This window comes from Bombina bombina, chromosome 2, assembly GCF_027579735.1.
Source record: "Bombina bombina isolate aBomBom1 chromosome 2, aBomBom1.pri, whole genome shotgun sequence".
Lineage (NCBI taxonomy): Eukaryota > Metazoa > Chordata > Amphibia > Anura > Bombinatoridae > Bombina > Bombina bombina.
The window spans coordinates 1,143,661,836-1,143,679,856 of NC_069500.1; the positions used below are offsets into that span (position 1 = coordinate 1,143,661,836).

General features: G+C 38.2%; 1 protein-coding gene across 1 annotated transcript in view; it reads right to left on the reverse strand.

The window, feature by feature from the left end:
• The window catches only part of LOC128647450 (probable ATP-dependent RNA helicase DDX60), a 728,313-nt gene that overhangs the window by 441,870 nt on the left and 268,422 nt on the right, over nt 1-18,021 (reverse strand). The window contains exons 20-21 of the mRNA XM_053700236.1: nt 11,817-11,953; nt 11,573-11,682 (exon numbers count right to left, since the gene is read on the reverse strand). Of these exons, the coding sequence (XP_053556211.1) occupies nt 11,573-11,682; nt 11,817-11,953 (247 nt within the window). The remainder of the gene's footprint in view (nt 1-11,572; nt 11,683-11,816; nt 11,954-18,021) is intronic.

Below are 18,021 nucleotides of genomic sequence, written 5' to 3' on the forward strand. Positions count from 1 at the left end.
GAACAACACCAAGACATCCAAGTCTAAGGGGAAACATCAAGTTGTCCAAAAAGGGAGTAGAACAAGGCTAGAACAAACCACAAGGCCACGCCAGTGTACCCCTAAATGTCTCCATAAACACCTCTGAGTATGTAACCAGAGGAACCCACCTAAGGAAAAAGAATGCAAAGAATCCCAACCCTGGTGGAAAAACCCCTAAGCAAAGCTTGGAGAAGGAGACAACACAGCCTATCCTCCCCGATAGGGAAAAAACTAACTCCCAAAATCAGGAAAAGGCCACAGGCCCTCCCAGAAGGCAGCTAAACCGCGAAGGATAACGGCCAAAAAGCCCCTAAAAGGCATGACCAACAGGAACCGGCGGCAAGGAGGCCCTAAATCCTCCAAACCATCACCCATGCGGGAAGGAACACTCAAAGTCCCGACAGATAATGTAAACAACTGAATGTGTCGCAGCGGAACTCCACTGAATCCCAGATGATCAGCTAAAAAGGCTAATGAGGACTGAACCAATCGTCTTCACCACACAAACCCTTAGGTCCTTCCAGAATGCTCAGCAGAACTTGTAATTAAAAACAAGAATAATAATAATGTGAAGCCCTCAGTACTGTAACGGATCAGCCAGGCAGAACAGACGCCATGAGTCTGAAATAGGGACAGAAAGATCTGAACCCAAGCAGGACTAGTTTGCAACCAAGGGCCCAAGGCCTCATATATTCACCCCAGAGGGTGAATAAATGGCAGATAAACATTCTAGAACAAACTTCTGTAGAAGTAAAAAGTGCGTTCAAAACGTTGCAAGTATCTATTCCAGAAAATAAAATTCCCGAAGGAAAAATAAAACAAACATGAGCTGTAATCAACAAACAATCATCCTAACTGGAGTGAATAAAGAAGGCAACCCGAAGGTTATCGGCCAATAAGAACAGACGCACCCGCAGGAATAGTCCAACAGGGACCCTGTTCGTCCAAGTTTAGAACTGGAAAAAGATACTCAACAAGTAAGCCTATAAAAGGAATACTTCATCCCCTTATATCTAATACTGAAAGCTATTCGAAGAAGAAGACTGAAAATTCTCAGATCCATTAAGGATGGGATCTTCCAAAGACGCCAAAGCGTGCCTCAATAGAACACAAAAGCGCACCAGTCTAAACCGAGAAGCACAGAATACCCCCGCCAGAGCAAAAGATGACTCCGGCCCCGAAGGTTGACCCCCTGAAGCCTCAGGGACAGTCATTCCCCGAGAGAGCTGAACAGGCCATCCGATACCTGAGAAGCCCCGGATAACGGAACACAAACAATATCTGAAGCAACTTTCTGGAAGTTGCAGATTCGCCAGCGCCAAAATAATGGACATGTGACATCGTGCTGAAACCCCCGATGGGAACAAGCTACCTTCCTGAGCAGGATAAGCAAAGGGTTAACTGCATGCGTAGTAAGAGATGGTGGAAGGGAACTCGCCACTCGGAGGACAGAAGCCCCAGAGGTGGATGGCTCAGCGGCCCCTTGATTCTCCGATCCTAAGGAATTGAGCACTCTAATACGGCATTCAGAACATAACTGATAGGCTTGTATCATCGGGGGCAATACACATTCTGTGCAAGGAGTAGAATCTGAAACAGAGACGTCCGTCTACACAATATCAGACTCCTCCATAACCAGGATATTGAATAAAAAAAATTGGACTAAAAAATCTAAACGTCACCTGACACCCACAATGGCGGGGCATTTACTCCCTCCTATGAACCAGACACTAGCAGACCAGAATTTCTCTGTCGCCACACAGTCAGGAATGCGGAAATGGAGCCCAAAACAGTGACCACACCCGGTCACCAGGTGAACCGTATAGTCCAAAAAAGCATGCCCGACCGTAAGGTCGCATCACTTTCCAAACGCCGTTGTGTTCCACAAGCCATGAGCTGAAAATAACACTATACATAAGCAGGTTGAATCATATAACAAACATGATTAAACCCCCCCTGTTCAATAACCCCCCTCAGGAGATATTAACCCTTGATTCCAAGATACAAAAGGAGTCTCACTGAGACCCTGTGTTATAAATTAGTCCCACAAGGTGGTAGCCCCTCGGGAAAACATCTGTAATGCAGTACATTTTATGGAGAAAGTAAAATAAAAAGATCTTACCGGAATCTAAGCCGTGGAACAGGAACACGGCCCTTCAAGCGTGACAGATAGTAGCATCACTTCTGCCATGGACTTGAGAGAAGAAAGCAGTCAGCGAAACTCTTCAACGCCTATTGCTTGTGGAGCATGGTTTCACAGAAAGACTCTCCCTGCATCTCCGGACTCTAACTTTCATCCATGCTTTCACTGAAAGGCTGACAGGACTACTTAAAACTCCAGTCCCATGCCGAAGAGTACTACCCTCCATAAGAGACTAATCTAAAACTTCTGCCAACCTCTTGGGACGAAAGGCAAAGAATGACTGGGGGATGAGGGAAGTGGGAGGGGTATTTAAACCTTTGGCTGGGGTGTCTTTGCCTCCTCCTGGTGGCCAGGTTCTAAATTCCCAAAAGTAATGAATGCAGCTGTGGACTCTTTCCATTTATGAAGAAAATCTACTGTATTTATAACCAAGCAAATCTTGCTTGATATAGACAGTGGATTTTAATTTTGAGTCTAAAGTGTATTTAATGTGTGAATGTTGCCATTATTTATGCTGGTTGCTACAACCAGATTCATCCTTCATACTTACACTCATTGATTGGATACAGAGAGTGGGTTTAATTATGTAGATTAACATAAGCAATTATTTAGTAAATCTGCTAAATCTTAGAAAATGCATGTCAGCTTTCAATACTGCAAATGTGAAATCTGAAGCAGAGAATTTCAAATTTCTAAGCAATTTGGGACTAGATTAAAGTGGCATGCTATTTTGTGCTCCTACTTGCTCGTTGAATTTGCTTTTTTTATGGGGTACTCACCGGTACTGAGTACCCTCACCTCTGTCAACTCATAATAGGTAAAATTTGTAATTATTATGTAAATAGTTTTCAATCAATAATCCATGAGTACAGGCATCTTTTTTTGAGTATCGGCACCTTTTCTTTTACAAAAAAGCACTGCACATATATATATATATATACAGTATACAACACATATAAACACCCAGCACTCACCAGCTAGCTCACAGCTAAGATAAAATCACAACTGGAAAGGTTAGTCACCGCATCTGGCCAAATGAGAAAGCTCAGGCACCACGTCAAGGTCCTTTCCATCGCCTGAGTCCCTAACACAGCCACACCATCATGCGAGCTCACAAAGCCAAACAAACTGAGAACAAAGAAGGGGTGCACAGGTGGCTATAATCACCCATAGAAAATACAAAGCATGGAAGGGAACTGCACTCCAAGACCGGATCAGGTACACATCCTGTGACTCAGTAACATCCAGCCCTGGGTGCTAAATAGCACTCCAAAAAAGCTGTGATGTCACCAGAGCCACAGGCAGTTAACCCCAGTCCGGAATGGGTGCAAGAAACAAGGGAGATTACAAATAAAAAGTAATACAACACATAGAAACACCCAGCTAAGATAAAATCACAACCTTTCCAGTTGTGATTTTATCTTAGCTGTGAGCTAGCTGGTGAGTGCTGGGTGTTTCTATGTGTTGTATTACTTTTTATTTGTAATCTCCTTTGTTTCTTGCACCCATTCCGGACTGGGGTTAACTGCCTGTGGCTCTGGTGACATCACAGCTTTTTTGGAGTGCTATTTAGCACCCAGGGCTGGATGTTACTGAGTCACAGGATGTGTACCTGATCCGGTCTTGGAGTGCAGTTCCCTTCCATGTTTTGTATATATACAGTATATATATAACTTTGCAGCTGTCTGTCAGTGTTCAGGGCTGTGGAGTTTGCTGTGGCTTAGGATGTGTACCCAGTCCAGTCTGTGAGTGCGGTCCATTCCTGTGTTTTGTATTTACATAGGGGAGGTTACAAAAGCCTGTGTCACCTTGGGAGGTTCCCAGTTGGTTTGTTTGGAAGTATGCATTCTGTGGGTGCTGGTTTAGGGTCCCAGGAGGGGGGAGACCTTGTTGTGGTCCTGGGCTTGATCCTTTGGCGCCAAATGTAACTGAGTTCCCCCAGTTTTGCTATTAAACATTACTGAGTATCTGCTGGCGAGTGCCAGGTTTTCTCTATGTTGTGTTGATAATGTTTGTAATGCTTCCCTGTGGGCCTGTCATCCAGGCTGCTCTGGGGTTAACTACCTGGGTTGCTGGGAACTTTACAGCTGTCTGTCAGTGTTCAGGGCTGTGGAGTTTGCTGTGGCTTAGGGTGTGTACCCAGTCAAGTCTGTGAGTGCGGTCCATTCCTGTGTTTTGTATTTACATAGGAAAGGTTACAAAAACCTGTGTCACCCTGAGAGGTTCCCAGTGTGTTTGTTTGGAAGTATGTATTGTGTGGGTGCAGGTTTAGGGTCCCAGGAAAGGGGAGACCTTGTTGTTGTCCTGTGCTTGATCCTTTGGTGCCAAATGTAATTGACTTCCCACAGTTTTGTTTTAAACATTACTGTGAATCTGCTGGCAAGTGCCAGATTTTCTGTGTGTTGTAAATATAAATATATATATATATGAAATGGATTATGGAATTCTTAATGGTGCGCAAATTGCCCCTTGCACTATCACCTATCTGCTCCCAAAGACAGATATACAGGGAGTGCAGAATTATTAGGCAAGTTGTATTTTTGAGGATTAATTTTATTATTGAACAACAACCATGTTCTCAATGAACCCCAAAAACTCATTAATATCAAAGCTGAATATTTGTGGAAGTAGTTTTTAGTTTGTTTTTAGTTTTAGCTATTTTAGGGGGATATCTGTGTGTGCAGGTGACTATTACTGTGCATAATTATTAGGCAACTTAACAAAAAACAAATATATACCCATTTCAATTATTTATTTTTACCAGTAAAACCAATATAACATCTCAACATTCACAAATATACATTTCTGACATTCAAAAACAAAACAAAAACAAATCAGTGACCAATATAGCTACCTTTCTTTGCAAGGACACTCAAAAGCCTGCCATCCATGGATTCTGTCAGTGTTTTGATCTGTTCACCATCAACATTGCGTGCAGCAGCAACCACAGCCTCCCAGACACTGTTCAGAGAGGTGTACTGTTTTCCCTCCTTGTAAATCTCACATTTGATGATGGACCACAGGTTCTCAATGGGGTTCAGATCAGGTGAACAAGGAGGCCATGTCATTAGATTTTCTTCTTTTATACCCTTTCTTGCCAGCCACGCTGTGGAGTACTTGGACGTGTGTGATGGAGCATTGTCCTGCATGAAAATCATGTTTTTCTTGAAGGATGCAGACTTCTTCCTGTACCACTGCTTGAAGAAGGTGTCTTCCAGAAACTGGCAGTAGGACTGGGAGTTGAGCTTGACTCCATCCTCAACCCGAAAAGGCCCCACAAGCTCATCTTTGATGATACCAGCCCAAACCAGTACTCCACCTCCACCTTGCTGGCGTCTGAGTCGGACTGGAGCTCTCTGCCCTTTACCAATCCAGCCACGGGCCCATCCATCTGGCCCATCAAGACTCACTCTCATTTCATCATTCCATAAAACCTTAGAAAAATCAGTCTTGAGATATTTCTTGGCCCAGTCTTGACGTTTCAGCTTGTGTGTCTTGTTCAGTGGTGGTCGTCTTTCAGCCTTTCTTACCTTGGCCATGTCTCTGAGTATTGCACACCTTGTGCTTTTGGGCACTCCAGTGATGTTGCAGCTCTGAAATATGGTCAAACTGGTGGCAAGTGGCATCTTGGCAGCTGCACGCTTGACTTTTGTCAGTTCATGGGCAGTTATTTTGCGCCTTGGTTTTTCCACACGCTTCTTGCGACCCTGTTGACTATTTTGAATGAAACGCTTGATTGTTCGATGATCACGCTTCATTCAGAAGCTTTGCAATTTTAAGAGTGCTGCATCCCTCTGCAAGATATCTCACTATTTTTGACTTTTCTGAGCCTGTCAAGTCCTTCTTTTGACCCATTTTGCCAAAGGAAAGGAAGTTGCCTAATAATTATGCACACCTGATATAGGGTGTTGATGTCATTAGACCACACCCCTTCTCATTACAGAGATGCACATCACCTAATATGCTTAATTGGTAGTAGGCTGTCGAGCCTATACAGCTTGGAGTAAGACAACATGCATAAAGAGGATGATGTGATCAAAATACTCATTTGCCTAATAATTCTGCACTCCCTGTATAATGGAAAGATACAAGAAATATATAAATTGGTGAGAGTGCGCTAGCAGCAGCAGGGGATGTGTCACTGGTATAGGCAAATATATAAAATCAATAAAGCAAATAAGTGATAAAATACAAACACATTTATATCAATAAACACATAGGTAAAATCCTGAATTGGTTCGATTGTGCTAAACAGCAGCAGGGAATGTGTCACTGATATAGGCAAATGTTGTTTGAATATGTTATGAAATCAATAAAGCAAATTTGTTATAAAATGCAAACACATTTATTTCAATAAACACATAGGTAAAATCCTGAATTGGTTCGATTGTGCTAAACAGCAGCAGGGAATGTGTCACTGATATAGGCAAATGTTGTTTGAATATATTATGAAATCAATAAAGCAAATTTGTTATAAAATACAAACACATTTATTTCAATAAATAAACACATAGGTAAAATCCTGAATTGGTTTGATTGTGCTAAACAGCAGCAGGGAATGTGTCACTGATATAGGCAAATGTTGTTTGAATATATTATGAAATCAATTTGCAAATTTATTATTTCAATAAACACATAGGTAAAATCCTAATTTTATGACCGGTCTTAAATATTTAAGAACTTAAAGAGTAAAGGCAAGTATTTCAATAATTTAAAAATGCTATTGCATAGAGTTAAAAGAAAATTGGGGATTTACATATACAACTTGTTTGCAAGTTTAGAAATATAGTGGTGCACCACTCTTTATGTTGCGGTAGTAGCTGAATAGCTGATATATCACCAATCCACCTTATTATTTTGGTACAAAAGGTTTGACTGCACACAAAACAAAGTAAAGTCACACTTTGAGAAGAAAAGTAAAAAATATGTGTATATATATGAATCGTTTCAATAAATGACTAGTCCCAATTGTATTTTCCTTTAAATATATGTTCCTTGTGCCTGTATAATTTCTTAGTTCTGTAGTTTATAAAGTGCCCAGTTTCATTTTGATGTAATAGTTCGTAGTTGGATCGTGTGTATAATTGGCAATATCGGCTACTTTACCTCTGCATGCCTTTCGGTCTCTTCGTGGGTATGTCTCCTCCACTCACCTTCTGGCATAGGTAACGCTGCAGCCTCGCTGATAGTCGTTTGATGTCACACACCAATTTTTTCTCCTGAAAGTAGATCCGGCTTCCACTCTGCGCATAGAGTATCTGTAGTTTTGGATGAAGAAAAATAGTGCCAATGCAATCCTTTGCAATCCTTGGTCACTATGTATTCCTTTTGTTGGGCAAAGTTAGATTCCTGTAGGCAGTAGGACCATCTATTCCTTTTGTTGGGCAAAGTTAGATTCCTGTAGGCAGTAGGACCATCTATTCCTTTTGTTGGGCAAAGTTAGATTCCTGTAGGCAGTAGGATGGTCCTACTGCCTACAGGAATCTAACTTTGCCCAACAAAAGGAATAGCTGGTCCTACTGCCTACAGGAATCTAACTTTGCCCAACAAAAGGAATAGATGGTCCTACTGCCTACAGGAATCTAACTTTGCCCAACAAAAGGAATAAGATGGTCCTACTGCCTACGGGAATCTAACTTTGCCCAACAAAAGGAATAGATGGTCCTGCTTACTACAGGAATCTAACTTTGCCCAACAAAAGGAATAGATGGTCCTACTGCCTACAGGAATCTAACTTTGCCCAACAAAAGGAATAGATGGTCCTACTGCCTACAGGAATCTAACTTTGCCCAACAAAAGGAATACATAGTGACCAAGGATTGCAAAGGATTGCATTGGCACTATTTTTCTTCATCCAAAACTACAGATACTCTCTGCGCAGAGTGGAAGCCGGATCTACTTTCAGGAGAAAAAATTGGTGTGTGACATCAAACAACTATCAGCGAGGCTGCAGCGTTACCTATGCCAGAAGGTGAGTGGAGGAGACATACCCACGAAGAGACCGAAAGGCATGCAGAGGTAAAGTAGCCGATATTGCCAATTATACACACGATCCAACTACGAACTATTACATCAAAATGAAACTGGGCACTTTATAAACTACAGAACTAAGAAATTATACAGGCACAAGGAACATATATTTAAAGGAAAATACAATTGGGACTAGTCGTTTATTGAAACGATTCATATATATACACATATTTTTTACTTTTCTTCTCAAAGTGTGACTTTACTTTGTTTTGTGTGCAAACAGTCAAACCTTTTGTACCAAAATAATAAGGTGGATTGGTGATATATCAGCTATTCAGCTACTACCGCAACATAAAGAGTGGTGCACCACTATATTTCTAAACTTGCAAACAAGTTGTATATGTAAATCCCCAATTTTCTTTTAACTCTATGCAATAGCATTTTTAAATTATTGAAATACTTGCCTTTACTCTTTAAGTTCTTAAATATTTAAGACCGGTCATAAAATTAGGATTTTACCTATGTGTTTATTGAAATAAATGTGTTTGTATTTTATAACAAATTAGCTTTATTGATTTCATAATATATTCAAACAACATTTGCCTATATCAGTGACACATTTCCTGCTGCTGTTTAGCACAATCGAACCAATTCAGGATTTTACCTATGTGTTTATTTATTGAAATAAATGTGTTTGTATTTTATAACAAATTTGCTTTTTTGATTTCATAATATATTCAAACAACATTTGCCTATATCAGTGACACATTCCCTGCTTCTGTTTAGCACAATCGAACCAATTCAGGATTTTACCTATGTGTTTATTGAAATAAATGTGTTTGTATTTTATAACAAATTTGCTTAATTGATTTCATAACATATTTAAACAACATTTGCCTATATCAGTGACACATTCCCTGCTGCTGTTTAGCACAATCGAACCAATTCAGGATTTTACCTATGTGTTTATTGATATAAATGTGTTTGTATTTTATCACTTATTTGCTTTATTGATTTTATATATTTGCCTATACCAGTGACACATCCCCTGCTGCTGCTAGCGCACTCTCACCAATTTATATATTTCTTATAAATATATATATATATATATATATATATATATAAAAATTCAGATATCGTGTAATCCTATGTTTACCAGGGTAAAACTGACATTACCCAGCGGCTGTGGGCAAAGCCTGATGTAAGATCATACATTGGGCTTTACCTGGGTAATTGTAGGGTAATCCTAGAATTACCCAAACGCTTCTGGATAAAGCTAATTACAGCACTATTTTCATCCTTTGAAGAAAATAGTTCTTGCAAATCACAGCATCAAACATATATACGATGCACTGTAATTCCCCATATTCACCATCTTTTTTGCCTAGGGTTCAAGGGGGTGAAGCCCCCCTTGTAAACCTCATTCTCCTAGGTTCACTTAGGGTGGATGCCAGGGGATCAGCAGGGTGCCCCCCTTAAACCCCCAAGTAGAGCCAAAAAAATTAGTGTAGATGGGCTTTATCCAGAAGCGTTTGGGTAATCCTAGGATTACCCGGGTAAAGCCCAAAGTATGATCTTACATTTGGCTTTACCCAAAGCCACTGGGGTGTCAGTTTTACCCAGGTAATCCTAGGATATCTGACTTTACCCGTAACATATATATATACATACATACCTACCTACACATATTTGGACATGTGTATGTATGCATATATATAAAAGACCTTTGCTTGTGTACGCATATATACTGTATGTTAAAGCCCTTTGCAGCCCTTCTTTTTTAAAACACCTTATACCATCTATCTTTGAGCCCTTATAACTTTTTTATTAATTTTTCTTTAAATAATTTTACCAGACAGTGTTTACATGAGTGTAACTGTACTTTTACATGTATTTATGTTGTGTTTAATGCAATTTTTTTCTTCCTCTACTATTTACGCTAGGGTTCCACCGATACCATTTTTTTAAGACCGAGTACAAGTACCGATACTTTTTTAAAAATACTTGCCGATACCAATTACTGATACTTTTTTAATGTCATGTGACAGTGTCCCAAGCACAATACAGACTAATGATTTAAGATAGTTTCTTTATAATTATGAAGAACTGTAACTCAAAAGATATTATGAAATAATAAAACAATTTTATTTGCTTGTTGTCACAAAGTTCTAAAAACTTGAAGAAATTTCACAGAACACGTTTATAAATAAAAACATTACATTCAAATATGTTCATAATAACAACAATAAATAACAAATGTAATATCACAACCAACCAAAAGTGCAATGCAGTAAAAAATATACCAGTGCACTGTTTAAACATGGGGAACAACACTATGAGCTAGCTTACATTTGACTGGTAACCTTTACTAATGCTCATTGCATGTGCAACTCCATTAAAGTCTATTGAGTTGGAAATGTGAACAGAGCATTGGTAAAGCTTACATATCAAATGTAATCTAAATGTAGTCCTATTATTGTAAGATGTGTGTTCATAGGATTTAACTTAATTTTTTCTATGAACACTCTTCCTGCAATTATATAAGCTAAGGATGTTCCTCAGAGTACAGTATGTTTTGAGCATAATTGTGCAAGAGAAGAACTAGCAGTATAACAGGCAATCTAGCAATTATAATAATTTCTGAAAAGTTAGTAGCAAGTTCTTTTTAAGGAACAGAAGCATCTCTGTATGTTCAGCTATACGTCTGTTTCTGCTATCAGTAATCTCGTTTGATGCTAAGTTGAACTGTCTCATTTTCAGCACTACTGCATGGGGCAGAAAGATAATTTTGGGCCATTTTAGCCAGAGCTTGAAATCTCAGTTTATTAACTACCCAGTACTTCAGGGGTTTGTCTGAACAAGGTACAGTGATCTCTCTTACAATAATACAATACAACAGCAATTTGTATTGGAAGAACAGAAGTGAACCATTTTTAGTTGAGTCTCCACTACAGCTTAAAATGAAATGGGAACATGCAGTTTGAAAAAACTCCACAAGGTAGAGTATGGGTAGGAAGTGCAGGTATCGGTTTAAGTATCGGTGCATTTGAATGAGTACAAGTACTCATGCAAATACTTGGTATCGGCACCGATACCGATACTAGTATCGGTATCGGTGCAACCCTAATTTACGCAAACTCTGCAGTTGCGTAAGCCGACGCATGTTAAATTCACTTGCGCAAGCGAACATGGTTACTTTTAACTCATAATATGCCCGCTATTTCTATTGCTCGGAAAAAAAAACAAAAAAAGAACTATATACTTTGCACGCTACTCGTAATCTATCCCTTAATTCATAACCAAAACCAAAAATAATGCCATAATGTATAGTTGTGCAATACAAATGAAATTGCTTAAAGTTAAATGCATTATTTAAACTTTATCACATTGTGAATGATCCTTTGAATGCTGTCCTAATAGCATTTATTGCTTACTTACATGTTCTAGTGTTAGAGCAGCGCATGGGTGATAGTGTTCAAAATTAATACTGGAATTCTCCAGAGAACAGACATACTTTTCCAGATCATTGTATCGCTTCTCATATAACACTGTAAGCCAAGAAAAGAAAAAAATTACGTATGACATGCCATTAAAAACCCTTTGGGCTAGTAGTTTTTAACCCCTGACTAGTAAACTATAGTAATATTTTCCCACACATATAGATAGAAAAGTTGTTCTTTACCCAAATGAACTCTGTAAGACTTCTTTTCCTTGTTTAAAGTTTGCCTTTTTCCTCTTTTCTTTGTACACTCAAAGGAATTAGTGCTCTCTATTATTTCATCCCTGTTTTGCCAATATTGCTTTACAGATTGCAGCCATCTTAAAAGTTGAAGAAAAATATGTGCCATATTAAAGGGAGTATGAGTGCAATTATAAATAGAAACATTTTTGCAATATAATTGTATTACCACATTAGAGAGGAGTACAAAAATATTAGTGCTATTGTGTGTTAACATCACCCAAGTGCAGTCAATAGCAATTCTATTTTTGGAGTCATATTACAAGCCCAAGGTTATTTTCTATCACTTGAGCAAAAGTCAAGGTGCTCTAACATCTGCATGGGGTGCACAGTAAAATTAATTTCAGGTATCGCACTCAAGTGCTAAGCGAAGGATGTGCTAAGCTTATGCTGCGCAAGTGATGGAGTCCATTAGTTTTGTGGTACCTTATAAATAATAACGGTTTACTTAAAAAGTGCTACATTTTACAGTAGTATTTTGGATTGAACATTGTATATTGTGTGAGGTTGTGCGAAATAAAACCGTATTGATTTTGCTCCATTTGTAATATAGCCCATTATGAGGTGATTTTTTTTGCTTTTTCTTTGAGCCATTTAGGACTAATAGAAAGCCGCAGTTTGAATGTGCAAAATCATGAAAATTAATTATGTACACAAAAAAATATTAAAAAGATACATTTCACAGGCTTTTCAATTTTAATTTTTTTCCATCATTAAATGGCAACAATTTTGCAACAGTGTTATACAATAGCAAGACCACTAGATGGCAGTACTACTTCCTGGCATGTAATGCTGCAGACGCTACCTATCTGGATATCTCTTTAACACAGAATAACATGAGAACAATGCATATTTGATAATAGAAGTAAATTGGTAACTTTTTTTAAATTGTATTCTCTATCTGAGTCCTGTCTCTTTAACATTTTTTAATTGAAGTTCCATGTAATAGCATACATACATCACATAATAATGCAAATTGCATTGTACAGACAATCAATTAAGCTGTATGTAGAACAATAAACCTAAACTAAAAATACAGTATACTTGATACATACAGCACATTAAACAAAATCTGTTGCAATCAAACATCCAGATTACGAGTTTTGCAGTAAGAGGGGTGCGGTAGTTACTTGTACGTTATTTCCATTGCGTATCTTTTAATAACATAGGTATTACGAGTCTGAAAACAACCTCGGAACACGTCACGGTAACACAATACTACGTTTATTTAATAAACGTAATTACGGGCACGTTAAACATTCTCCAATAGAGATCAATGATAAATGAACTAAGCACAGATTTTTCAGCTAACACTCGATCTCGCGAGAAATACGCACTGCTCTGCCATATTACGTATACCACATAATGCACAACAAAAACACACAGCAAATGTACAAACAACAATCACGCAACATAGCACATACGCCTTACACATTCACAATCAGAAAAATAAAATAGTGCACAAAATTTACACTAAATGAGGAATACATAAATACGTTTAGATCTTGCAACACGGAACAAAACAACATGAAAAAAGAATTGCACACTGATACACAAACAAAACATTTGCATTGACGATTACGAAACATTAGACAAATAAACATTTACACCACTTGACAAATACGAGACTATCACAAATCACCATTTACATTTACAGATACTACTTTTGGACAATGTTATGCAAAACGATCACTATGACATCATCGCATTATACACATTCCACAAATACTAACTCAATACACATTGCACACATACTAATTACTAACAAAGCACACCTGAACATCCTTTACTTTGCCAACCGGTACATCATTAAACATTTACATAGAGTATATAAGCACGCTCCAAGCATGGCTTCTTTGACTGTGTTGCTGGAGGGTTTTGTGAGATTAGAGAGGAGAGAGATTTAGTGAGTTAGTGTTATTGTGAGAGTTAGTGTTAGTGTGAGAGAGTGAGTTAGTGTTATTGTGAGAGTTAGTGTTAGTGTGAGAGAGTGAGTTAGTGTTATTGTGAGAGTTAGTTAGTGTTAGTGTGAGATAGTGAGTTAGTGTTAGTGTGAGAGTTAGTGAGTTATTGTGAGATAGTGAGTTAGTGTTATTGTGAGAGTTAGTTAGCGTTATTGTGAGAGTAAGTGTTAGTGTGAGAGTTAGTTATTGTTATTGTGAGAGTTAGTGTTAGAGTTAGTTAGTCTTAGATAGTGAGTTAGTGAGAGCGTTAGTGAGCGAGAGTTTGTTTGGGTGAGTGTGCGAGTGTTTTTGGTTAATACTTATATAAACACATTTACACGCAAACACATTCAATACATACATATACTTATCACTAACACTACATAAACTCCATACACCATTCCCTCTCATACTACACTCCATACCCCATTCCCTTTCATCCCATACCCCATTCCATTTAAACCAATACCCCATTCCCTGTTCATTCCCTTTAAACCCATACCCCATTCCCTGTAAGCCCATACCCATCCCATAGTTAGATTTTGTTTGATTTTCAACTTATTGTTTACATATCCTCATTTTGTCTTTTTCTACATATTTGTCTGTTTAATACCCTTTACCCTCTTTTATTTATATACCTTTCACACTTTGAGCACTTTTTAATGTTTGTTCATTAATTTGACCCCCTTTCATTTGGGCATATTCACTTTTTGTTTGAGTATGTCGGGAGGGGGTGATAGGGGTAGATTAGCCCTAAGCAATTCGAGCTCATCAGGCAGGAGGTTAGAGAAGAGCTTGTAGAGGAGGTTAGGCAGGAGGTTAGTCAGGGGAGAGGGAGAGGGAGGGAAACTGGACAGGAAGGGGGAGAGGAAGGAGGAGAGGAAGGGGGAGAGGAAGCAGTGGGTGGACCCGGCCAATTTGTTGAGGATAAACAAGTGGCTGGGCCCAGTGGCGTGGAGTTTAGAGAGGGATATTCACAGCCTGTGAAACAGAGGCTCACATCACAGGGGAAGCTCAGGCAGAGGGATGAGAGGTATTCCATGGAGGAGAAGGAGGCCCTCATAGAGGCTTATATGGAGAGGGCTAGGAGGCTTCAGGCTCAGAAGGCCACCCCTAAGGAGAAGAGGAAGCTATGGCTGGAGATCAGGGATGCCGTTAATGCAGTGGGGGTCCATAACAGGGATGTCAAGTCTATACAGCATCGCTACTGGGACTGCAGAATGGAATTAAAAAGAAAGCTCTCAAGGGAGAATCAATACCTAACAGGGACCGGTGGCGGTCCTGAAATGATAGTTGAATATTCCCGAAATAATATATTTGGAGATTAACAATGTGGAAATTATACATGACACAATACTGAGCATTTACATTAAGAAAAAAAATGAGGACATAACATCTAGAATAAGTAAACATCTCATATATTTATCATATGATAAAGTTCAATGCATATTGATTACTTTATTCAAATACAAAAGCACATCTTTAGGAATTAGATATGTAAAAAATTCAACACAATACAGTAATTAATTAGAAAAATGAAAATATTGTTGACAAACATATTTAAAAAGATGGAGTATATTCATGGATTTGCACTTGCCTCAAAATATATTATGCATGAAAAACATATTGCCTTCATTCATTTCTTCAACGAGACAGCCATCAAAAGATATTTTTGTGTTCTTTATCAGCTATGGTTCAACAATGTACATGATTGACACATTCCATAATCCAAGAAAGTCATGGTTTTAAACTTGTCTTCTCATTCGCAAACGTGGGTTACGTGCAAAATCAAATATTGCGGGACAGCGTAATCCAATCAGACGGATTTAACACCTTGGCATGTGACGTCTTAAAGGGACACTGAACCCAAAAATTTTCTTTTGTGATTCAGGTAGAGCATGCAATTTTAAGCAACTTTCTAATTTACTCCTATTATCAATGTTTCTTCATTCTCTTGCTATCTTTATATGAAAAAGAAGGCATCTAAGCTTTTTCTTGGTTCAGAAGTCTGGACAGCAGTTTTTGATTGGTGGATGAATTTATCCACCAATCAGCAAGGACAACCTAGGTTATTCACCAAAAATGGACCGGCATCTTAACTAACATTCTTGCATTTCAAATAAAGATACCAAGAGAATAAAGAACATTTGATAATAGGAGTAAATTAGAAAGTTGCTTAGAATTTCATGCTCTATCTGAATCACAAAAGAAAAAATTTGGGTTCAGTGTCCCTTTAAGCAACATGGCGCATTCGAGATCGCGGAAAAATATTATCCAATCAAAGGCGCATCTGAGATCGCGTAAAAACAGCATCCAATCCAAGAACTCATATTACAGTTTGACATGTGACGTCTTAAGCAACATGGCGCATCCGAGATCGCTTAAAACTTCATCCAAACCAAGGCGCATCCGAGATTGCGTAAAAACGTCATCCAATACAAGGACTCATTTTACAGCTTGGCATGTCAATAAGAAACGTATTTATATTTTAAAAACTAGTATGTGCTATATTGTTATCTATGAATGTCACGCTAGATAACGTAATACTGTGATATATGAAATATAATCCATTGTTGGCAATAAGGATATATGTCATTAGAATCGGAGGATTCTGAACTATTTAGGAAGCAGCAGGGTTTAAATGGACATGAAACCCACATTTTATGTTACACGATTATGTACGAGATTGCAATTTGAACTACCTTTTCAAATTTAATGATATTATTTAAATTTGCTTCTTTCTCTTGTTATCTTTTGATGAAATGTGTTTAGAGGTAATCTCAAGAGCAGAAAAAAACCTATGTTCTAACTGCTGATTGGTGGCTACATATATATATATACCGATTGTCATTGGTTCACCTATGTGTTCATTTAGAAACCAGTAGTGCCCTGCTGCTCCTTAAACAAATGATATAAAGAGACTGAAGCAAATTTGAGAATTTATGATTTTTTTTTTTATATATAAAATCGTATGTTATACATAAATGATAAAATAGATTATTGTGTTTCATGTCCCTTTAAATGAGAAATAATGCTATGAGATACATTATGAAAATCGGGATTGGTTATACATTATATGTTACCTATAGCTATGGTGTCCATCTTTACACTTTAAAAAGGGACACATGAGAAATACATATGTCAGGGATGTTTACAGAGCTGTTAAAGGATTTTTTTTTAATAAGAACAATGACACATGTATTTATCATATGTGTCACTTATTCAAGTTGAAATATGGTCAGTCTACCTATAGCAATATATAGTTGGATAAATAAAGAGAAACAATAATAAGAGAAAGATATTAATCATCTAAAATATGTGCATTACACACAGTGATTTCTTTTGTTAGACTACTACAATAAGATATAAGTGAAATTGGAATACATGTGCTGTCAACATTCAAATAATAGTCTGTTTTAAACATATTACCGGTATATGTCTATGTTGATGTAAAAAGGAAAAAAATACATTAGAAATGCATATCCATTCATTAAGAATTGTAGTCAGCATCACTTAAAGGGACATGAAATACAAACAATTAAGTTCAGGATTCACAGAGAGGATGCTATTTCCATCAAATTCATAATTTACATCGATTATCTCAGTTTAATAATCTTGGGATCATTTGTTAAAGGTGAATCAATTCACAAATAGCTTATAAATGAACACATGTATGAGCCAACAACAACTAATATATATATATATAAAGCACACTGAGCAAGGGGTCCACGTCTGGGTTACCCTTTTTTACATAGGGAGACTAGAGAGAAATGCACTCACAGGAACGAACAACCAGCTCAATACCATTGTTAGCCTGTTCTTTGGTGATTCACCACCTGGGTGCAACTTCTTTTAGCCCAGTAATGCTTTTCACAGAGTAGAAAGGGTAACCCAGACGTGGACCCCTTGCTCAGTGTGCTTAGAGGAATACTGCTACACCTCACTGACAAGGCCCAATGAAGGCCGAAACGATAATCTGGGGTTGCTGTGTTCCTTGTTCAGAGAGGAGTTGCCTGGTATTTTGGCGCTGGACTGGCCGTAATGGGCGGGGTCAGACTGATATACTACAGGACAATTCTACTCTGTGAAAAGCATTACTGGGCTAAAAGAAGTTGCACCCAGGTGGTGAATCGCCATAGAACAGGCTAACAATGATATTGAGCTGGTTGTTCATTCCTGTGAGTGCATTTCTCTCTAGTCTCCCT